The 23633-nt window shown below is 43.2% G+C and overlaps 1 protein-coding gene across 2 annotated transcripts in view; it reads left to right on the top strand.

Moving 5' to 3' along the window:
* gabrb1 (gamma-aminobutyric acid type A receptor subunit beta1) overlaps positions 1 to 21528 on the top strand; it is a gene marked incomplete at both ends in the record, with an annotated part of 31914 nt that extends 10386 nt beyond the window's left edge. The window contains 6 exons of one of the 2 annotated variants that reach the window (XM_079751934.1): positions 500 to 720; positions 10292 to 10374; positions 11485 to 11625; positions 12915 to 13067; positions 20644 to 20897; positions 21187 to 21528. In XM_079751934.1, the coding sequence (XP_079608060.1) occupies positions 500 to 720; positions 10292 to 10374; positions 11485 to 11625; positions 12915 to 13067; positions 20644 to 20897; positions 21187 to 21528 (1194 nt within the window). The remainder of the gene's footprint in view (positions 1 to 499; positions 721 to 10291; positions 10375 to 11484; positions 11626 to 12914; positions 13068 to 20643; positions 20898 to 21186) is intronic. The other variant, XM_079751935.1, reaches the window with a different exon arrangement.
* Positions 21529 to 23633: the final 2105 nt, after the last annotated feature.

The raw sequence follows: 23633 nt of genomic DNA, 5'->3' as shown, positions 1-23633 counted from the left end.
ACAAAAGCCATTCAACTAACCTAAACATAGATATGAAGATTAAAACCCTGTTGTACGAAACACTCAGTGTAAACCATCATGACGTAGGGTAGAGTGAGCCGGGTTTCCCGTCTGCAGTGGCTTTCGTTGGCGTGTGGAGGTCATAGCAAATGGTTTTGTAAGGATGTGGACTGTAGGTCGGAGCAGGTTGGAGACATCAGCTCTGGTGGTCATATGAACTGGCTGGTCCCCTAAGCATCAGATGCTGTTCATTTCATGTCGGGCATTTTACCTAAAGATAGAATATCCTGTATGTTTTAAGGGCATTTGTGGGACAATTTTAAATGGAGAGAGTCGGAACTTCAAATGAACACCATTCAAATGCTGGTAATGGAAGATGAAGAGGTTAAATATCTTTGGGTTACACATTTTAGATTGATTTCAGACTACGTAGTACTCAGTTGGCGGCTGACATTTACTACGCAACCGCTTTTCTGACACCTGCTCTACCTCCCCTCAGGACTACACCATTACCATGTACTTCCAGCAGTCGTGGAGGGACAAACGTCTCTCTTACACTGGGATCCCACTCAACCTGACCCTGGACAACAGGGTGGCGGATCAACTGTGGGTGCCAGACACCTACTTCATCAATGACAAGAAGTCCTTCGTCCACGGGGTGACAGTCAAGAACCGCATGATACGACTGCATCCAGATGGAACTGTGCTGTATGGCCTTAGGTAAGAGTCTTACTGTCATAGCTTATCTCTCAGATGGCTCCTGTGATGTTGTAATCAGGCATGGCTATGGTATTGGATGGCTCTAGTGTTAGATAACCTATATAAGGATAGATAAACCTGTTAACACACATATATAAAACCTTCTAAGGAGAGCAGAATCCCTGTTACACACCGGCGAGATGCTTGTATGGGTGTACAATCACTGACACCCTTCTTTGGTCAGTTTTCAGACTGTATTCCTTAGCCGATTAAAGAATATCCACTTTTGAGAAGTGGAAGACCTCAACATGACAACATATTCATCTATAAATTATATTATTATTTTTGCATTACTTGTGGACTTCAGCAGATTCAAATAGAATAGAATGTCAATGTCCAACCAAGTCTGCAAACTTGTCTAGGCCTTATGGGCCATTCACATAATAATGAATTAGAGGAAGCTTTTTGTAGAGAACAAAATATTGATTTTAGCCGAAGAAAGAGAAAGGAACAATGCATATATCATATATATGTGTTCAGGCCTTGCTATCTAGAAATGTCCAAAGGAGGTAAGATTTCATGTTGTAAATACAGTTCCAACCATACACTATCTACCTCAATCTAAACATTGTTGGAACTTTTCCAAAATTTTTTTATCAACCTAATAATTTTTAAATCTCTGGGTGCTAAATGAGCAACATATGACATTTTGTTTTCGTGTGGCCAGGTCCCGCCTGGCCACACGGGACTGCTGTTTGATCAAGGTCAGTTATGATAAGGCCGAATGTTGAACTTTTGATTACAGGGAAAACATTGGTGCTGTGCTCTATAACAGAGGGTGGTACCAGGTGTGATTTGGTCCAGCAAAGGGCTGCTCAGTATTTTAAGCAACTGGATCAACGACCAGAAAGAGCATTATTGCTTTATTTTGCACATACAAGGAATTTTCGGGTATTTTGGTGAGTATAAAAAGCATAAAATAAACAGAAAATTGATATTAAATAAAGAATTGAAGAAATAAAATGTACAAAATATGATCAAATGGTAAAGTGGAACAATGCTGCACTCCTGTATAACATACTCTTGCCCGCTGTAATGTGAATGGCCCTTCATTTCAAAATCATTCGAGAAAAATGCTGAGATTGGTAATATATTGCCTAAATTGTACGACATAAGAATGTTATTGTGACATAATGAATGGGTCATTACAATATCCTCTCGTCCAGAGGGTGACAGATACTCTTCAAGCAGCTGTCACCACTGGTGTTTAGGTTTGCTGCATCTGCAACATTTTCCAAAAATATCTATATCCTCCATCTGCCAGCGAGCCAATGTCTTTCATTTATATCTCTGGAGCGGAACATGACGGTGAATCATTTATGGAGCTTTGCTCACCCTGCAGTCCAGAGCCCACACCTTCCCCCAGCTCTAGTGATCCAGTCCAGAGACCACACCTTCCCCCAGCTCTAGTGATCCAGTCCAGAGACCACACCTTCCCCCAGCTCTAGTGATCCAGTCCAGAGACCACACCTTCAGCTCTAGTGATCCAGTCCAGAGCCCACACCTTCCCCCAGCTCTAGTGATCCAGTCCAGAGCCCACACCTTCCCCCAGCTCTAGTGATCCAGTCCAGAGACCACACCTTCCCCCAGCTCTAGTGATCCAGTCCAGAGACCACACCTTCCCCCAGCTCTAGTGATCCAGTCCAGAGACCACACCTTCAGCTCTAGTGATCCAGTCCAGAGACCACACCTTCCCCCAGCTCTAGTGATCCAGTCCAGAGACCACACCTTCCCCCAGCTCTAGTGATCCAGTCCAGAGACCACACCTTCAGCTCTAGTGATCCAGTCCAGAGACCACACCTTCCCCCAGCTCTAGTGATCCAGTCCAGAGACCACACCTTCCCCCAGCTCTAGTGATCCAGTCCAGAGCCCACACCTTCCCCCAGCTCTAGTGATCCAGTCCAGAGACCACACCTTCAGCTCTAGTGATCCAGTCCAGAGACCACACCTTCCCCCAGCTCTAGTGATCCAGTCCAGAGACCACACCTTCAGCTCTAGTGATCCAGTCCAGAGACCACACCTTCAGCTCTAGTGATCCAGTCCAGAGACCACACCTTCCCCCAGCTCTAGTGATCCAGTCCAGAGCCCACACTTTCACCTCTAGTGATCCAGTCCAGAGACCACACCTTCCCCAAGCTCTAGTGATCCAGTCCAGAGACCACACCTTCCCCCAGCTCTAGTGATCCAGTCCAGAGACCACACCTTCCCCCAGCTGTAGTGATCCAGTCCAGAGACCACACCTTCAGCTCTAGTGATCCAGTCCGGAGACCACACCTTCAGCTCTAGTGATCCAGTCCAGAGACCACACCTTCCCCCAGCTCTAGTGATCCAGTCCAGAGACCACACCTTCCCCCAGCTCTAGTGATCCAGTCCAGAGACCACACCTTCCCCCAGCTCTAGTGATCCAGTCCAGAGACCACACCTTCCCCCAGCTCTAGTGATCCAGTCCAGAGACCACACCTTCCCCCAGCTCTAGTGATCCAGTCCAGAGACCACACCTTCAGCTCTAGTGATCCAGTCCAGAGACCACACCTTCAGCTCTAGTGATCCAGTCCAGAGACCACACCTTCCCCCAGCTCTAGTGATCCAGTCCAGAGACCACACCTTCAGCTCTAGTGATCCAGTCCAGAGACCACACCTTCCCCCAGCTCTAGTGATCCTGTCCAGAGACCACACCTTCAGCTCTAGTGATCCAGTCCAGAGACCACACCTTCAGCTCTAGTGATCCAGTCCAGAGACCACACCTTCCCCCAGCTCTAGTGATCCTGTCCAGAGACCACACCTTCAGCTTTAGTGATCCTGTCCAGAGACCACACCTTCAGCTCTAGTGATCCAGTCCAGAGACCACACCTTCCCCCAGCTCTAGTGATCCAGTCCAGAGACCACACCTTCAGCTCTAGTGATCCAGTCCAGAGACCACACCTTCCCCCAGCTCTAGTGATCCAGTCCAGAGACCACACCTTCAGCTCTAGTGATCCAGTCCAGAGACCACACCTTCAGCTCTAGTGATCCAGTCCAGAGACCACACCTTCCCCCAGCTCTAGTGATCCTGTCCAGAGACCACACCTTCAGCTCTAGTGATCCAGTCCAGAGACCACACCTTCCCCCAGCTCTAGTGAGTTGGGTTGTGGCCTCGGCTGCAGCGGTAACACCGGGTGTCAGCCTCTAAGGGCGAGGGAGGGACAGTGGATGTCAATAACTCTTGCTTTAAAGAAATTATGTGCTTTGATGGGAGGAGGATGACGATGACTTGACAGTTTTAAAAATAGAGACAGACGTTTTTTTACTCTGCATATGCAAATTGCAAATGCAACTCTGCCTCAATAGTTTTGAGGCAGAGTTGCATTTGCAATTGCGAGGGGGCTCTTGCATGATAATGCATCGTTGTCCTCCATCTGCAATTAGTTGTTATCATAATAATAATGAGTTAATGATATAAAAAACATATATATTTGTACATAAATCATTGGGTTTGAGTACTGACTGTACACACACACACACAGCTGACCAGGCACGTAATGCCAGCCAGCAACCCCAGCGTGCACCCCGCCCCGGCGGTACGCCAGAGACAGGTACCCCCCCTCCCAGAAGAACCTCTGCAACGGTTGACACAGAGGATGAGACACGTGCAGCAGAGGACGAAAGGTATCCCCTGGTAGAGGCTCCAGAATACTGCACACACCAGCAGGAAAGGTCGCACACACATTTGCCAACAACAGCAAATGGAACAGAGAAAGGGGTACTTTTTTGGCATAGGACCGAGCAATGCATGGCCACAGCAGCAACGAATCTCCCCGCAAAGAATGTCCAGCACACAGCTGAAGGCCCGGAGCAGAAGCACGAGATGGATCGGCTTCACAAGGGCTAGCATGTTAGCTTGTTCACTTCCTAGTTGTTGAATGACACAGATCATTCTACCATCCCTCTACCATAGATAAAAGCTGCACTATGTCTGTTTTCCCATTAGCTATTATTTTCAGTGGCTTGAGTTGTAGTTAGAGTTATAGCGATATCGTTGTCAGATGAAAGTACTGTCATCTGAAAATGAAGTAGCTGCAGGAGAAAGGTTAGATAGTGCAGGTTTAATGTATTGTCACTTAATCCACTGTATTCAATTCAATAATCAAGCTTCCTCAGGGTCTGTGACTAGGTCACACTGGAGCATAAGCTCCACTAAACCATTCAAACTTGTTAGAAATACTGGCATCTAATTTAACATTGTATTAACCCCACAGGAGATTAGAATACTTGAACCTGCACTACACAATTTCCCAGCCTCTAGGATACTTAAGAATGTCTGATGTTTACCTTCATAGACCACCCATTTGTTTTGTAACATATAAATGACCATGTGAACCATGTGCCATATTGATTGTCTTGGCTATACATAAAGGGTGAGGTTATTAACAAATTCTTTATTAATATTCCCTAGGGATGACAACACTTGGGTTGTCTATTGTTAACTAATAATACCTCTCCAACAGTGATTATGAGATTGGGCATGAGCCAGTCCTCGCTTCAGTAACCTCTTAGTTCTAAATAGGACTAACATTTTATTTTATATGAAGGCATCGGCAAGTGGATATTCCTGCAATATAAAGAAATATAATTTTTCTTATAGAATATGGATATTGGTACATTTACAGCAGTAGCCTACCATTTCTTTATTAAGTATTATTGGAAGAATGTTTTACATATTGATTGTCACTTCCATCAGTACATACATTTTCAAAGGGTTATGGAGTAAGTCTGGCATTGGTGTACTTTTTGGTGTTGCTGACAAACCCAAAGACACAACGAGGGGTGAGAAAGTAGTTTTCCTGCTCTCATGTAGTAGATATCTATTGAATGGTAAATATATGTTTACCTTTGCTGTGTTAGACTTCAATTGATGTCCATAGAGACATTATAGAATCGATAAACGGCCCTCTTGCTTTCGTCAGCAAAATATCGAAATTCCTTGCATTGAGCAACAGCTCCATATTCATTCTTTGCACTTCGACATTCAATTAAATCAAAAATATTGTTCGACATAATACAATACAATGCAAGGGAAGTCGCTTGATAATAACATCCCAAACCTAGATGACCCTTTCATATTCCTTTATGGCTCTCTTGTGAGGCTAAAGGCAGACAGAAGGCAGCGTGACAACAGTGCAACACTGGTTCTCTGGGAGTCCTACAGTGAGGAGTATCCCCTCGTTCCACCACGCTGGTCCAGAGGGACCGCCCTTCTTCTCCACCGCCTAACCCTCCGGTTACAATGACCCTTCTCGTGTTTTGAATGCATAGCCGACTCATGATGTTGCCTCACCCTCATTGTAAAACATGCTAATAGCTTTTTTTTTTGTGCAATAGTTTTACATTTAACACAATACATATGACGCTAATTTTGATGTCGAAATAGAACTACAAAAAGGCAGTTAGGCAAACATCACATTGCCCAATAGTAATATTGGTTATTGACTGAGTCAAATTACTGCATAGCAGCAGGCATTATGAGTGATTATGATTATTATTTAATGATATCATGATGCCGACCACTGTGCAACCCTTTTAGATAGAATGGGTAGATTCAAGGAAGAAGTAGAATTAGAACCACAATGACAATTTTAAAAGGGGTTAGTGTGTATTCTCAGGAGGAGGACAACAGTGGCTGCCAACCCTCAACCTAATTCAAATAATTATTAAAATAATACAGTAAAATTACATTTAACTCAATACGACAGAACAATTTAAAGTATTTATATTGTCGCATATTGATAATGTTGTGTCCGATTTTCGAAAACTTCAGGAATAAAAAGGCAAGGCCCTCCGGTATTTGTTAAGCTCCTCGACAAAATCCGGGACAGCGCATTCCACTGAAGCAGGTAGGCTACAGGAAGAAACCTTGTTGAGGATCTTAAAAAGATATATCCAGGCTTTGGTTGTAAACATGCTCAACAAATCAAGAACTGTTGATCGATCACCCATCATCCAATGGTATGGTTGGATTTAGCATGCAAGTCGATTCTGCCATTGAGGGTAGCCCAGTTACCAGTACCATGTCAACACAGCGATGAATATCCCTCAACTGGATAATGAACGTAACCTGGTCATCGGGGTTTCGCAGTGCAGGTAAACTTATTGTTCCTAGTCCCAAGGTACAAACCTCTCATACAGCGGACCATCAGTGGAGACAGTAAGGCTGTGGTACGAGGACGTTCCACTCATCACTTCTAATGTACAAAGAAAAAGGAAATCATCCTGAATTTATATTTCGTTTCACTTCATTCAAGCTGAACTTCCTTCCTTCTTCAACGTTCCTCTCTCTGGAGAGAGCAAAAAGTAGAATCCAACTTTCGCTACGTGATAAGCAGTGTTGTTTTCTGCTGCTCACTATGGTCTCGGGGATTCCATCTGCGTATATTTACAAGACCCGATTGGCTCAGTAAAGATTATTGCCATGCATTGTACCACTCAAGCAACCAACAACAGAATGTCTTTTAAAAGAGGGTGGTGATTCAGGGGCTGGAACTAGTCCTGGTCTCCCACATAGACAACAAGTCATATACCTCTTCCATTATGGGCTACATCAACAACTGTGGAGACAGTTTCGCCAGTCACAAACAAATGAGAACTTTCCCAAACCAGAATGGTCCCCTACCTTATATCACTGTACCATCTAGAGCTGGCATGGCCCCTACATTATATCACTGTACCATCTAGAGCTGGCATGGCCCCTACATTATATCACTGTACCATCTAGAGCTGGCATGGCCCCTACATTATATCACTGTACCATCTAGAGCTGGCATGGCCCCTTCATTATATCACTGTACCATCTAGAGCTGGCATGGCCCCTACATTATATCACTGTACCATCTAGAGCTGGCATGGCCCTACATTATATCACTGTACCATCTAGAGCTGGCATGGCCCCTACATTATATCACTACCATCTAGAGCTGGCATGGCCCCTACATTATATCACTGTACCATCTAGAGCTGGCATGGCCCCTACCTTATATCACTGTACCACCTAGAGCTGGCATGGCCCCTACATTATATCACTGTACCATCTAGAGCTGGCAAGGCCCCTACATTATATCACTGTACCATCTAGAGCTGGCATGGCCCCTACATTGTATCACTGTACCATCTAGAGCTGGCATGGCCCCTACATTATATCACTGTACCATCTAGAGCTGGCATGGCCCCTACATTATATCACTGTACCATCTAGAGCTGGCCAACCATAGCTGGTCAATCACTGAGGAAATGCAGGTTGATCATGATTTATTAATGGATAAATAATATGGCCATCATCACTGAACATCCTTGTCTCTAAACCAACCCCATAGTGTTCAGGGTCAGCACAATCATCTGTGAAGGAAGAATGCTCAACAGCCGCCCTTTTTTTACACATTGCTTTACACAAGTGAAGTCATTTGAAAGTTTTCAGCAATATCTTTTGCCGTATTGCTTTTTATAGATTCATCGTGTAAATGCAGAAAAGTAAAGACCTGTGCGATTTTTTTCAAATGTTTTTGCAACGTAATGATAGCCTATATTTTCCATTGGATTGATTCGTTTTAGTATGTACGTTGCTGCCATTAAAACAAACTACTGTCGCCAATAACAATTTCAACAATTAAAATATTAAAATATTTACCACTGGAGCAGTATTAAAAAGCGGAGCCAGAAGCGCCCCCACACTAGCAGCCTTGTAATCTACTGTAGCGTTGGTTTAGCAAAGAAGAACCATCTAGAACGGCATCGCCAAGGTTTGCACTTAACCCACAAAAGGGATTCCGAAGGCAAGAGTGAGCTGTGAAAGATATAAGAACTTAGCTGCTGTAGGTGAGATGCAAGATTAAGAAGAGACCAATAAATTCCCTCAATCTCTGCTTCCTCCCTCCCTAAATGGATCTACGTGTTGCATTTAAGCACATGTTATATTACTAATGGCTTACAAATGGCTATGCCATTCCAAACAAATATCACTTAAATAATAGCTAAATAATTAGATCATACCTACAGTACCTTTAAATTGAAACTAGCCCGGAAGTCAATGTTTATGAAGCCCAAAAACATCAAAAAGCAGCTCCCATTTACTACCAATTGGTTATTGAATGTCTTCCATGACACTCACCAATGAGCTTCACCAGGCCTGTGTACAACCTTTGGATATCATCTGATGATACAACTCTACAACTCTGCGCTGGCTGACAACTCTGCTCCTCTCCTCAAATGATGGTCCAGAATATAGACCTCTTTTCTGATAAAATGACTCCAGAGTTGACATCAACCTTTCGCCCATGACAGTATAATTTACTGGTGTGCTGTCCACTTATTTTGGATTGTTCATTTCTATAGATTAATGCAGAAAAGTTACAGATTTAAATAGACTTGTGAACACATAGGGGTTCGATGGGGTAGTCGTAGTAAATGGATAAAAAAACATTTTTGCGGACTCTCCTTTAACAGGCTACTGGCCTGAAACTATTTTCACCCCAACTGCCTGTCCACTCTCTCCGCACCTGTTTTATAATTTATCTAGAGCACTTCTTAATGCATGCAGCCTCTCAGAGGGTCGACGACCATATAATATTCTGCAATGTGGGAGAATATGAATATTCATTGCTGGATGGTTTTTTCATGTCTTGACGTTGTGGTGGCTGAATATAGACAGACTGGGGATTGGCTGTTTGAAGAGTGAGGACAGCTGGTCATGGCTAGTTGGAACACATTTTTATAATTTTATGCATTTTAGTAGTACATTATGGAGCAGTAATTTGCTGGAACCGAACATGTGCAGGTGCAACATGTACAACATGCTTATCTTTGGCTTTATAATTGATAATAGAATTGTATCATGAAGGCTTTGATACTGAGATAGCCGTTACAACAGGCCTGTTGGTGTAGGGAATAAACACAGAGCAACTTAGCTCAAGTGATTCAACGTACAGTTGTACAGGCGTAATGTCGATTGTACGCGCTAATTACTTAAGTCAATTATAATCTGAACCATGTCACTTTTCTACTGCAGCTATTTACTCCATTAAAAATATCTGAACTGGATAGTTTCTGAAACATAGAACAAACCCATCCATTAATCAATCCATCATTTATTTTTAATCAAATAATCAAAGTCAGCGATCTCTTGTGGGTGGCTCTATATGCAGGGGACCCAAAGGTTGGATAATACTTAGGGCTAGGACAGGGATCATGTTTCGCCCTGCTCTTCTGCAAAAGCATTAAGGAACCTTTGGAAACAGGAGAGGTGTAATATTGTCCAAATGACAAAAACTGTCCAACTGAAGAGAGCCCAAAATGTGAGGACTGGACATGGGCAGCAGCAACAGTTACTTGTAGACTTGTACACTTTGTGAGTAACGTGTTAGTTGTGAGCCGTAAACAAACGTTGTTGAGGTCATTGTACACAGGTAAACAACAAAAAAATTGATGCTGTCCCTAAAGTTGGTAACTCCAATGGCATTTGGTGAATGTGCATATATCATTTGGACTCTTATTTTTTTCTCTCCATAAGGATCACAACTACAGCAGCCTGCATGATGGACTTGCGCAGATACCCACTGGACGAACAGAACTGCACCTTGGAGATAGAGAGCTGTAAGTGAGTCTGTGTGTGTTCATAAAGGGCTGTGGGGGTCCCAGGCAATGGAGGCCATGCAGCACTTTAAACCAACTAATGCAAAATGCCATTTCTTGTTTAATTAAATGTTTCCAGATTGCTGCAGCTAAATAATAGATAGTACCTGCCTGCAAAGTCAAGGCTGTTCTTCAAGGTCTTAACAAAGACTCTGCCCGGTGTACTCCAAATTGGAGCTTAACACCGAAGCATTGACGTTCCCCCTGGAATTTCATCAAATTGCATTAAATTCTATGTGAAGATAGACTGATAATCTCAATTGTACTTGTACTTTATTTGAGAAACAGCAAAGCATCTGAGAGATTCATAGCATGCTGCTGCGATTAAACACTTTTTTTGCAGTAAGTACATTTTTTGGGCAATGTTTCTCTAGATTGTCTAGATTTCTCTAGACTCTAGATTAGTCAATAGTCAATAGTCAGTTGTTAAGATATGCTTTTCAGCAAAGCTTTGCTTTAACTTCCAAGGATTTCATTTACTATGAATTTATGTTCAAATGATGTTACTGTACTTCTTATACTGGTTAGTTGATGCCTTTTAATCAAATATTTCCCTTGCTCAGTAACATTTCACAGACAATAGATATAATTATACATTACTGTCACAAAACATACTTCACTCAATCCAAAGTCTGAAGGGAAGGGCACTGAAATGGATGTTAACGGGTTGTGAACCTTCCTCTCACTTATTAAATGTATTTGAACAATCTTATCGAAGGAGGCATTTAACATTAAACTGAGTATCTGTATACTGAAAAATGTCAGATATAAAATTGTTTAAATATTAATCTGTAAGACCCATGTTGCTGTTACGAAATAGCACGGATGTAAAAGGAAATATGCATGCAGCCTTTCAGCACTGAAAGGCTCCCCTATTGGAATTATCCACAACACCCGGAAATAACATTATTATAAAGATTCTAATACCTTCTATTTAACTAACCATGTTTTATTATTCACAATTTGTATGCATAGAGTGTAAATATAAAAATGTCATTCTCAAATCTCTTTATTAGCGTTTGAAGGTAGCCCATATAGGCTGAATAATTCCTGTGACATGTGCTCGTACAGATGGATACACCACTGATGACATTGAGTTCTACTGGCAAGGAGGGAGTTCAGGGTCGGTGACGGGGGTGGAGAACATCGAACTTCCCCAGTTCTCCATTATGGACTATCAAACGCTCTCCAAGAAAGCAGTGTTTGCTACAGGTAACTGAAATGTATATAATGATTTCAAAATGATCATAAAGAATAAAACACATTTTCTTTATGTTCCTTGGAAAGATGTCAACTGTCATGGCGGAAGGTTGAACTAATTTGTCAGAGTGACTCATGTGTTTTTACTGTTCAAACTCATGAGCCTGCCACTGCTACTTGCTTAGTCCAAGGAATGCTCCTTGGTATCTTTGTTGAGCTCCACCAAGGGTTGCTGTGGAACTAAAGGAGTACAGGGATCAGGGAGGAATCATTTGGAACAAAATAAAGATGGACTTGTAGACATGGGGTACCCTACAGCCAAGCACATGATGCACATGGAATCAACGAACTCTCTATGACTCACTGATGGTGTTAAAGCATGAAGGCAAGCTTTCTGCACCTTACAGATAAGGTCATTTCTAAGGCTGTGGATATAAGAAAGAACAACTGTAGCGTGTCTGTGACACATGAAGACAACAAGGACCTGAAGCTGTGTCTGAACCAGAAAATGCATTCCTCTAAGGTGTCAGAGAGGGATAGGTACGTGGACTGTAGACTGGGGGAGTTGAAGGCAGAATAAACTTCTGGTAATGCAAAGACTGGACAGCGGGATGGACAGAGCGCAGCAGAAAGCAGAGCAGCTCAGTGTCTTTTATAGCCTCTGACACCACCCTCTTAAGGTGGGATCCATGTTGTCCCGGATCCTTAAAGGATCCTTCTCTAGTTTGTTTGTATAGCAAAGTGTAAGCACACATGCCGCACACACTGTTATTAAGATTATAATAGTATAATAATGATAATCTTCTGAACCAGTCTTCTGCAGTGATCCCCTTGGCTCTGTGTCTCCAGATTGGGTCTTGACTGTTTGCTGGATGTTACTGTAGTGTGTCTCCAGATTGGGTCTTGACTGTTTGCTGGATGTCACTGTAGTGTGTCTCCAGATTGGGTCTTGGCTGTTTGCTGGATGTTACTGTAGTGTGTCTCCAGATTGGGTCTTGACTGTATGCTGGATGTTACTGTAGTGTGTCTCCAGATTGGGTCTTGACTGTATGCTGGATGTTACTGTAGTGTGTCTCCAGATTGGGTCTTGACTGTTTGCTGGATGTTACTGTAGTGTGTCTCCAGATTGGGTCTTTACTGTATGCTGGATGTTACTGTAGTGTGTCTCCAGATTGGGTCTTGACTGTATGCTGGATGTTACTGTAGTGTGTCTCCAGATTGGGTCTTGACTGTATGCTGGATGTTACTGTAGTGTGTCTCCAGATTGGGTCTTGACTGTATGCTGGATGTTACCTTCACAGGTTCCTACCCGCGGTTGTCGCTGAGCTTCAAGCTGAAGAGGAACATTGGATACTTCATCCTGCAGACCTACATGCCCTCCACCCTGATCACCATCCTGTCCTGGGTCTCCTTCTGGATCAACTACGACGCCTCGGCTGCCAGAGTGGCCTTGGGTTCGTAATTGCTATGATCTTTGTGATTTGCTTCTTGATTATTTTTGATTATTTGTTTACTTATTTGGCTTTTTCAAAAGGATGAAGGCGTTAGGACTGTAGTGACTTGTTAAAACGATATTATAAGGGGTGCATTCCTATTAACTAACTAACTCCTACTTACTAACACGTCAAGCAGCGGGCACCTCTGCAGTATGTAAATATGGCATATTGCTGCTATTTGTTTTGAATAGTTATCTTATTTATTTGACTGGATTTTGGTGATTTCTTTGCTGCAGAATATACAAAGAAGTTGGGATGTCAATGTGGTTTGTTTTTTAAGTCTTTTAAAGGGGACATATTTTGCCACCAGGTGTGAGTGTGATTAGCCTTACAGGCCATTTCGAAAATCAACCCCATATGACATCACTAGTGGGCGTGTCCACCTAGATCTGTGCTGGATAGATCAGTCTACCAGCCTACCCAGTGGACTCTAGCAAACGTTGCTCATCTATCCAGCACAGATCTAGGTGGACACGCACACTAGTGATGTCACATGGGGCAGATTTTCTAAACGGCTTGTAAGGCTAATCACACTCACACCTGTTGCAATAATATGTCCCCTTTAATTATTTTGACTTTGGGACCGATGGGGAAATTGATCAAGAAAAGAGTATGTGACGGAAGGGCAGAGAGCAGGAGATAGTTCAATTCCCAGTTGCAATACGTAATTGTTTAAATAGCCTACATTCTCTACTTCATTACAAAAAAAATTAGTTTTGTTGATCAAATTGGAAAACATTCAACTGGAAACTAACGTTTATTTGAATCATTTATTAACCAGGGAATTCTTTACTTTAAGTTGAGTTGATTGGTACCTGTACTGTACTAAAGATTTTCAATACTCTTTCAACCCCTGCTCACTAGCTGCTGTTGCCCAGATAGGCCACAGTAGGAAAATAAAAGGCTGGTTTTGTGACACTCATTGACATTCCTGAGTAACTTATAAGGAAGGAAAATAATGCCATGATTTCAAACGTTTTGGCAGGTATATTTCGAAAAATTCCACACAGCTGCAGTTCAAGTTGTGGATTGGCCTAAGTGACAGAAAACCTTTTGGCTATCCTCGTGCAAAGTGGTGCATTCATTTTTGACACACAGAAACGTTTGAATTGAACAGTGCTATCAGTCATAACATTCATTAAGGAAGTGGGTCAGTCAGTAATACACCAGTCACTCATTTGGCTAATGTGCCAATCTAATGCAAATATTGTATCTAAACAACTTAAATTTCTAAGGCATTTAAATTTGTGTCAGCTCACTCAAAATGGCAATGAAAACTTGGGTTCTTGCCTACTTAACCCTGACCTGTTATAAGTTTAGTTGACTTACCATGCCTTACACTATATTTTTCGCTGTGTGAATAACATGATATACAATATGTGTTAAATATTTTCCTGAATTCAAAGGAACAAATAATATTATAAATGTCACAATCATATGTGCAATATTTGGCTACCAAGCAATGTAAAGAATTTCACCAAAGTTTGAAACAGCAGATGTAATAATAGTAAAGATAATGATATGAATTGCATCATAATAACAATATAACAAAAACCTAACAATTGCTACAGAGAGAAATTATGAAAATAGCTTTACTTCCCTCTTATAATGATTTTAGTTTTAGACTCAGAATCACCATTCTTCTGAAAATGTGAGTTTCAGGTTAAGAATTATCCTTTCATTAGTTAGAGTGCAAATATGTACAAAGGACGCTTCTGGGAATGAGCATGTGCAACACATGCACACACACACAAACCCACACATACAAACACACACACACACACACACATTCACACACACACAAACACACACACACACACACACACACACACACACACACACACACACACACAGACACACACACACACACACACACACACACACACACACACACACACACACACACACACATACTCTGAGTGGTTTGGAATTTTGTGTTCAAGTATATGACCTCAGCCTCAAGGGTCTTTTTGACCTCTTTGACCGACAAAGCCTTCCCTCTGAATCACTGTGTGCATCCTAAATGCTAATTAGATGTGAGAGCCTTTTACATGGTCAGCCTTTACTCATTGCAACCATCTTAGCTGAATCACACAGTCTTTCTATAAAGAGCTCTGCATTTACATTTTCAAGGTCAACTGTTATGGTTGTTTGTTGTTTTCATTGGAGTCTGCTGGTCTCTACGTGTGTGCTTCACGTCATGAAGCGTCTTGCCATTGCGTTGAATGCTTGATGTTTACAGGGTCCCCACTCTTTACACCATTGGCGTGTGCAGACCCCATGCTTGATCTGTCACTTGATGATATACCTGTAGGCCTTCGCAAGTGTGGCACACAGGTGCAAGTCACAGTAACAGCAGTAATGTTTGAACACAACATGAATGCAATTGGGCCTTAATATGCTTTCAAGTCCAGTTACTTGCAAAATAAACCTCTTGATATTATCCCACTGATCTATACCAAACATTTCAGGGAGTCAACGTTACCATGGTAAATAAAAGTAGATAGGGGTTCAGGCTTGTCAAAATTGGGTCAGGCATTCAACTTATTTATTTAGTTTTATAATAATTTTCTACATATGCATTTAATCTTACATTTGACCTTATATCCAATCAAATACATTTGGTAAGGGAATTCATGTTCTCTTACCCCATTTTTTCTGGTTAATGTTTGGACTATTTTACCTTGAGGAGGAAGTGCAAGGCAATCAGCTTTAGTAATCACGCCAACAATCTAACCTACCTGTATTTTCATTAGTAGCCAATACAAGGCTGAAGGATAGGCTCAGTTTAGGGTTGCTTACGTTCAGGTGGTAGCCTTAGCTATGGTGGCAGCTAAGGAAGTATCAACTGGGTGGATTATTGGGGCACCAGAGTATTAGCACCGGAGTTCAACCCAATGAGAAGTCTGTCTTGAGATGTTAAAGGTGTCATTGCATAGTTTTTTTCATTCATTTTGCGGTGGTCACTAGTAGCAATGAATGCCCTGTCAGTCGGTTTTGATGAAAAAAATGCTGTGGTGCTTCTGTTTCACACTGTTCTAGTGTGGTGGAGGAGGTGGGCGGGAAGGAACGACATGATTTAGACTCCTACTCGTGAATATTCATGACATGCAAATGTCTCGCCTCGATGTGCTGTTCGCCTGATTCGCGAACAGCACTGTCCGTCACAGTAATAAAACCAATTCAACTTCCAGAGAGACACAGAGAGAGAGGGAGATGTAGTGAGAGAGAGAGAGAGAGGGAGAGAGAGAGAGAGAGAGAGGGAGATGTAGAGAGAGAGAGAGAGAGAGAGAGAGGGACAGAGAGAGAGAGAGGGAGGGAGAGATAGAGAGAGAGAGTGAGAGAGAGAGAGAGAGAGAGAGGGAGATGTAGTGAGAGAGAGAGTGAGAGGGAGAGAGAGAGAGAGAGAGGGAGATGTAGAGAGAGAGAGAGAGAGAGAGAGAGAGACAGAGAGAGAGAGAGAGGGAGGGAGAGATAGAGAGAGAGGGAGAAAGAGCCCGGGCACTCATGGGGCACGTGCATCACCGTGCCCAGGAACTGTGGCCGCGGCCCGGACACCGTGACCGCCGTCCGGGCGCTCCCACCTGGACACTCCCGGCAGCCACGACTCCCGCCGTGCCCCAGCAGCGGGCACGTGACACCGGGAGCCGCGGTCACGGTGAATGAATGTCCATAACCAGGAGATGCAACGTTGACTTGTTATCGCCACAAATAGCCCAGGCTGAAACTTGTTCCGCAACGTCAGCACCTTGCTGTTACCTCCCACACGTCGAGAGGGGCTCTGTCACCCGGCCGCAAAATCAATGCAGTCTTCCCGTGGGCCGTCGCAGGCGAAGGAGGGCGAGGCCATGAACACTAATCCACCAAACGACGTCAGTTGGTGAGGCCTTTCTAATTTGCTCGTTCATGCATCTATTTTCTTTCATTTGCTAATGAAGGCAATCGAGGAAGAAGAACATTTTCAAGTTCAGCATACATATGCAGCTCTGAGTGATTGTATTTCAAAAGGAACAAGATTAAATGGTTTCCCGTCCCATCAAGGTTTGTCTAATTTAGCGTTACTTCAAAGGAGGGGTCGAATCCCCATTCGGTATAGTAGTACAAATAGTGTTATTTATTTCCAACAAATGATGAATCAATTATTTGCTTTTCAAAAAAAAAAAAAAACATTGTCAAATGGTCAGTTATGGTCATAACTGTGAATGTGGTTGGTTTTTAATATACAAATAATATATTCTCTATATTATGTTCTGAAATCAAATAAAAACAGAATGTAGAACTAGGAATGCTCGATCATGGAAAAAATCATAATCACGATTACTTTGGTCAATATTGAAATCACGATTATCCAAACTATTATTTTCAGTTCGAATATATGATGCCTTTGCAACCTTTGCAACAGAAAACTTAGAAATTTCCCCTGAAAAAAATACACAAAATGTTCAAATCGAAAATAATGTTAATATGTCAAGCCTTTCTGCAATCAATATAAAACATTTAATGAATAAAATATACTTACATTTATTTTAGAAAATTGTTTCAACTCGATTATATTCGTTTGAAGATAGTTTGACCCAAAAATCAAAATCAGGAACCCTAGGTAGTACATACTGCGAGAGCTATGACACTACTTTGTGTTTGATGTGTTTTCTTTTTACCTTGCTGACTAGGTTAATAATAATGATTCTTCTCTTTGGTTTTCATTTTGGAAACTGCAATATGTGAAGCATATTTTTGTTTGCCCGGGAGGAGGCGATTAGCTTTGCTCTGGCAGTGTAGCTAGTTCAGCTTACGCTGTGCTCACTGCCAGCCTCACAAATGAGAACGATAGTGATGTTAGTATAACTCTAGTTCTATTGTTGTAGGCGTAGCCGTCGAGCCTTCGCCCTATTGGCTTGTCCCGTGCATGAACATTTCGGCAATGCACCAATCAACGTGAGCAACGCCCAAATTTCCCACGGCACCGTGTATACAGTATAACGCGGCGCACAGCAGAATTCGTCCACCACCCTATTCTTTCACAAATTGGAGGGAACAGCAGCTGGGAAACTAGACGCTACGCCTGCGATCATAGAGCTAGAGTTAGTCTCAGGCACCCACGACTCAGGCACCCACGACTCAGGCACCTAAGTCTCAAGGAACCACGTCTCAGGGACCAATGTCTCACATCAGACTCAATAAGAGGTTGTGCAAAACACAACAGCTAAATAAAATACGCGAAATTCTCAGAGCAGCGAATCGGCTTCGAAAAGCAACGAAGAAGCTCAAGTTTGCCGGTGAACACACAAATGTGCAAATCTGGCAACGAATGTATGTGACGATTGGAAAAGGTCCACACAAGCAAACAAATTGACTTCTCAATAAATGCCTTGTAGTATTTTTTTCATATACAAGACAAGGGTTACATCCATTATAAATGGTTAGAGGACAGGATATTAAAGAAGCCGGGGATGACCATGAGGCAGCCGCTCAAATGTCCTCCGCCGAAAAAGCCCTAGAGCAGAGCCTTCGAAACGGCCACACCCTGTGTAGAGAGAGTGTAGCGGACTGTTTTGTGGAACGGAACGTGGTCAAGCATTTTCACAGCCGGTGCTATCCACTGCCATCAGAAGCCAACCAACAGCCGTCTCGACACATCAGGTGGTGCACACCCAACCCATGCGCTTTTGAAAGCGCATTGGTCTTTGCGCAAACCCCAGAGCGGATCGGCTCTCTGGGACCACCAGAATGAGGCACAGATCCTCCTGTCTGAACAGCTCCAAAAAAGAAGATGGATCAGTTGAAGCAGCGGGAACACAAACAAGAGAGCCCACGGCCAAGGTGTGTGCGCCGTCGCGTCTACCCCCAACAGGGAGGATCCTGATGGCTGAGAGAGCACCACAGCCGGCAGTGGGTGTTCTCTCTGGACGCGAGAAGGTCCCCTGGGATGTAACCTCCAGCTCCGTCTCGGTGGGGACTGTTGTGTGACATGAGGTCAACCCTGAAGTGCTGGGCAACCGCGTTATGCAAGGGGTCTTAGGCTGAGCAGATTCAGATCGGCCCATAGCCAGAGCTCGACCACTTCTCGATGGAGGGCCGAGGAGCGACATGTTGGTTTATGTAAGCCGCCACCGACACGCTGTCCGTTGTGATCAGAACATAGTGGCTGCCCATCAGGGGAGCTCTAGCAAATGTATGTGTGCAGTGGGGGAGGTACGTTTCTCCCCTACCCGCCAACAAGGCGCCCGTGAAGACAACCACGTAACACGGTACTATGCTGAGGGGAACATAGGCATACTGCCCCCCTGAGAAGTGTAGGTTGGCTTCCCCAATATTAAAGGTTTGGTGACACCGAGCAGGCTACAGAGAGCATCCTTGTGTGCTAGCTTGTGTCGCCTGGAAACCAACCTCTGAAGAGCAAGCGAACGCTGTAGTCTGTGCAAAAAGATCAGGGACAGGGGAACCAGTGGCTGGGCCATCAGCCCCAACGGGATCATGATTGACAGTGCAGTCACACTCCTGCGAAAGCGGGAGAACGCCAACAGAACCGCATTTTGCCGAGAACGCGAGAGCCTCGCTGTAATCGTGGCCGTGTCTAGGCCACTAAATCTCCTGTGAACCTAGGCTGTGAGCCATGGGAATAGGGACGGGTGGAAGAAAAATATCGAGATCAAGGGATGTGAAGCTCCCCCTCTCACACAGTCCTCCCTCTCTCAGAGCAACGCTCTGGGGGTGATTTTCTGCATAACAACTGACGAGTTGAAAACGCAAGATCCAGAATGTGCTGTTCTCCCAAGAGACGAGCCTCCTCTGCTGCAAAACCATGCTCGCAACGGGGTCCTGCAACATAGTCTCCACCAACCACTAAAAGAGTCGGGGACGGTGAAGCTAAATGGGAACTGAATGGGAGGTCCCCATCTCAGCGATCAAACCATGTTGGTAAATGCCTCACTCTCGCCACGCATAGTGCTCAGAGAGAGGGCGAGCAGATCGCTGAGAAAAAACTGTCCGGCCCCTCCCACCTTCACATCGGGTGTGATGGTATTGCTCGTCTGCAATCAGAGAATACCACTGCAGGGCAGGCCTAAGCGACCAGGCGATAGAGGGCTGTGCCACGACCGTAAAGGGCTGCTCCTGCTTCTCCTTATAGCCAACAGTAGGGAGAGAGCATGGAAAAGTCAGGGACTAGGAGACTGGTACACAAGGCCATACATGCGGCCTCATGCGACGAGACCCCAGCCCACTCATGAAGCACACGGGGACGCTGCATGGAGGCAGACTAACCCTGGGTATACTACACCGTCTATGCGCCGCCCTACGATCTCTAGGATGAAGGGAGGCAGAGGGAGCGTCATAATGATGAAATTAAAATGAAGGGGCTGTTCATTTACGCCACTTAACCTCATCGATTGACTGATGTTAGCATGGGCAAACCAAGATTGATCACACGGAAAAGTAAAGATAGACTGCCATTTGATGTTGTGTGTTGTGTAACCTATGTGTGTTTATGGAGGAAGACTCCCTCTTGCTGACCCATCTCGTCGTTTGTTTACAGGCATAACGACGGTTCTGACGATGACCACCATCAACACCCATCTGAGGGAGACTCTGCCCAAGATTCCTTACGTCAAGGCCATTGACATTTACCTGATGGGGTGCTTCGTCTTCGTCTTCCTGGCTCTGCTGGAGTACGCGTTTGTCAACTACATCTTCTTCGGACGGGGCCCGCACCTGCAGAAGAAAGTGGCGGAGAAGGCTGCCAAGACTAATAATGAGAACAAGAGCCGGCTGGAGAGCAACAAAGTGCAAGTGGGTGAATGTATATAGCTTAATCCATAAGCCATAATGGATAATCGTATGATAAATGATACACGTCCAAATAATATGTCAGAAGGAATCACGAATCATAAGGATGAAAATGTGACCGTTACAATCACCATCAAAGCTCAAGTTACAATATATTCTCACTTAATAAAACTGAAACTATGACGCCCTAAAAGCATTAATCGTTTGACCTTCTGCGGTAGGTCGAGTTTTGGGGTTTTATGCCCCAAAACATTCCTGAAATGAAATTGCACCTTGGCATTTTATTTTTCAGGTGGATGCCCACGGCAACATCCTGCTGACCAACCTCACCAACGAGATGAGCGGCGCGGAAATGATGGGGGCGCTCAACGACCCGCGAGTCACCATGTTCTCCTACGACAGCGCCAGCATACAGTATCGCAAGCCCATGACCAGCCGGGACATGTACGGCCGGCCCGCCCTGGACCGCCCTGTGGCCCACAAGAAGAGCCGCTTGAGGAGGAGGGCCTCGCAGCTCAAGGTGAAAATCCCGGACCTGACGGATGTCAATGCCATAGACAAGTGGTCGCGTGTCATCTTCCCCATCATCTTCACGTTCTTCAACCTGGTGTACTGGCTCTACTACGTCCACTAAAGGTTAAAGCTTGAGGCGGCCACAAAAAAACACCCGACTGGCACTTTGCTTACGTCGGTTGGGTCCTTGTACAGTGTTGCGCAAAAAAAAGTGTGTCTGTTGGGGGGGTCGAGTGGGCGGGGGGGTCAACTTATCCAACTAGTTTGTATAAATTCTATTGCTGAATACACACAAGTCCCCTGGATGTCTTTTCAATGTAAATACGATTTAATATATAATATATAAATATACATATATATAAGAGAAATATAATTTAATAAATGATCTCACCTTTTGATCTATTCATCAGTACAACAAATGAAATAGATGAAATTAAACTAAGGGATTTTAAACGCACACATTTTTCTTTTTGGATTTTGTGCCAAAAAGTTAGAGACAATGCTATTTCCTTTATTAGGTTTCCTATTCTCAGCTTACTTTATCGCACTCTGCATGCATATAAAACACAGCTTTCATTTGCTATTGATTTTTTTTAAAGACAATTGAAAAGAGCCCAGAGCAGAAAAGAGAGGGTAAGAAAAATGTTTTATCATATATTAAAACTAATATTATTATCAAGCAAAATTATGTGTAAAATCTTTCTGTACCATTGACAAGATATTGCAAAGTATTTGACGAGATGACATACTATAAATTGGTGGAACTGGATGGTTTGTGCGCGATGGTTAGACTGAAGTGACTCGTTGTCATCGTAAGGGCCATTTGTATTGTGTCCGATGAGGAGGAGCAGGTGACATATCTTTACAGAGGACTTTGTTTTAGCCGTTTATCTTATGCTGAGTGCATGTCTGCTCTTTTACACAGTGCAATTTGCTTTATTTATTTTATTGCAGGGCAATATTTAGCCACTTATACTGTATGCTTTTAAACAACCATTGCATTTAAGGTTAGTCCTGGTCAAAATGTTAAATGTAACTTGACCAATAATTACATGAAGACAAATTTGTGAACATTTCTAACTAAAATATTCTCACAGTGTCTGTGAGCATGTATAATGTAATTTTCTTTAAAAGAAATCAGGTAAAGAATGACCTATGATGTCACCATACATTTGAAAGTAACATTTTAAAAACTTGAGGCCCCAAACACACGTTTTTTGAACGATGACCTGTCCCAAATATCAATTTTAAAATGGTTCCCACGTCGGCAACCAGGGATGAGCTGCAGGTGGTCAACATTGTCAGATTATGGTCCTATGTAATTATTCTGCATATTTAAAGAATTGAAAAGTTATATTAAAATTAAATATATATTATGTAAAACACATTTCCTTTTTTCGATCCCGGTATGCAGCTTTATGTAAGCATCAACATAACTTTGAACATTTTTGATTTTCGGGTGGTATATCACGTACACTGCATTCCTTTTAGAAACAGAAGTTGGTTTCCCATCATTTGAAGAGATGTTATTTTTCTTTATTTTATGATTGTTGCTTATTCAAATTAAGCTATACTTTTAACAAGCCCCAGTCATCACTGAATTGTTGAACAGCTGTGTCAAAAGGGGCTGAATTTTTAAATCAGGACAAATAACTAGCCGTCCTATGGCTATAATTTTGCTCATATGAAAGAGGGTAATTAATGTTGCAATGCGTGCTGATGGGAAGCCTCCATTGACTGTTTGAGTAGGACTGAATGCGAATTACTGTAATGCTAACTTTGTGTTCAAAGAAGCAAAAGTGATGTATGCTCACGAAACCGAGATTGTGTAATTATTAACAGCGTTTGGGACGGTAGGAATATAACAAATAAAAAGTGAAAAATCGAACTTGCTGATGCACTCTGACAAAGACAACCCCTCCTCTCCAAGCCGTTCCTTAGCAGTATTGTGTGCAAACATTAAATATGACAAACTCAACCAGCCAACTAATTAGACAAGTCATCTTCTCGATGCGGAAGCAGGACCTACAGCCTATAGATTTGAACTTTTATGTGGGCAATAGTTTGAGCAAGCATATTGCAGCGTCACTTTGAAAGCCACCTCACATTTATCCCAGTTTGGTCCATCAATATGTCTACCAAAAATGAAACTGAACCAAAGTTTAGTACCAAAATGCTAAAGTTGCTTCTGTATTGCTGTCATCGTGTCATACAAATTTCCACCAG

Source organism: Pollachius pollachius (genome assembly GCF_949987615.1).
Source record: "Pollachius pollachius genome assembly, chromosome: 15".
Lineage (NCBI taxonomy): Eukaryota > Metazoa > Chordata > Actinopteri > Gadiformes > Gadidae > Pollachius > Pollachius pollachius.
This window is presented reverse-complemented; position numbering and strand designations above follow the sequence as displayed.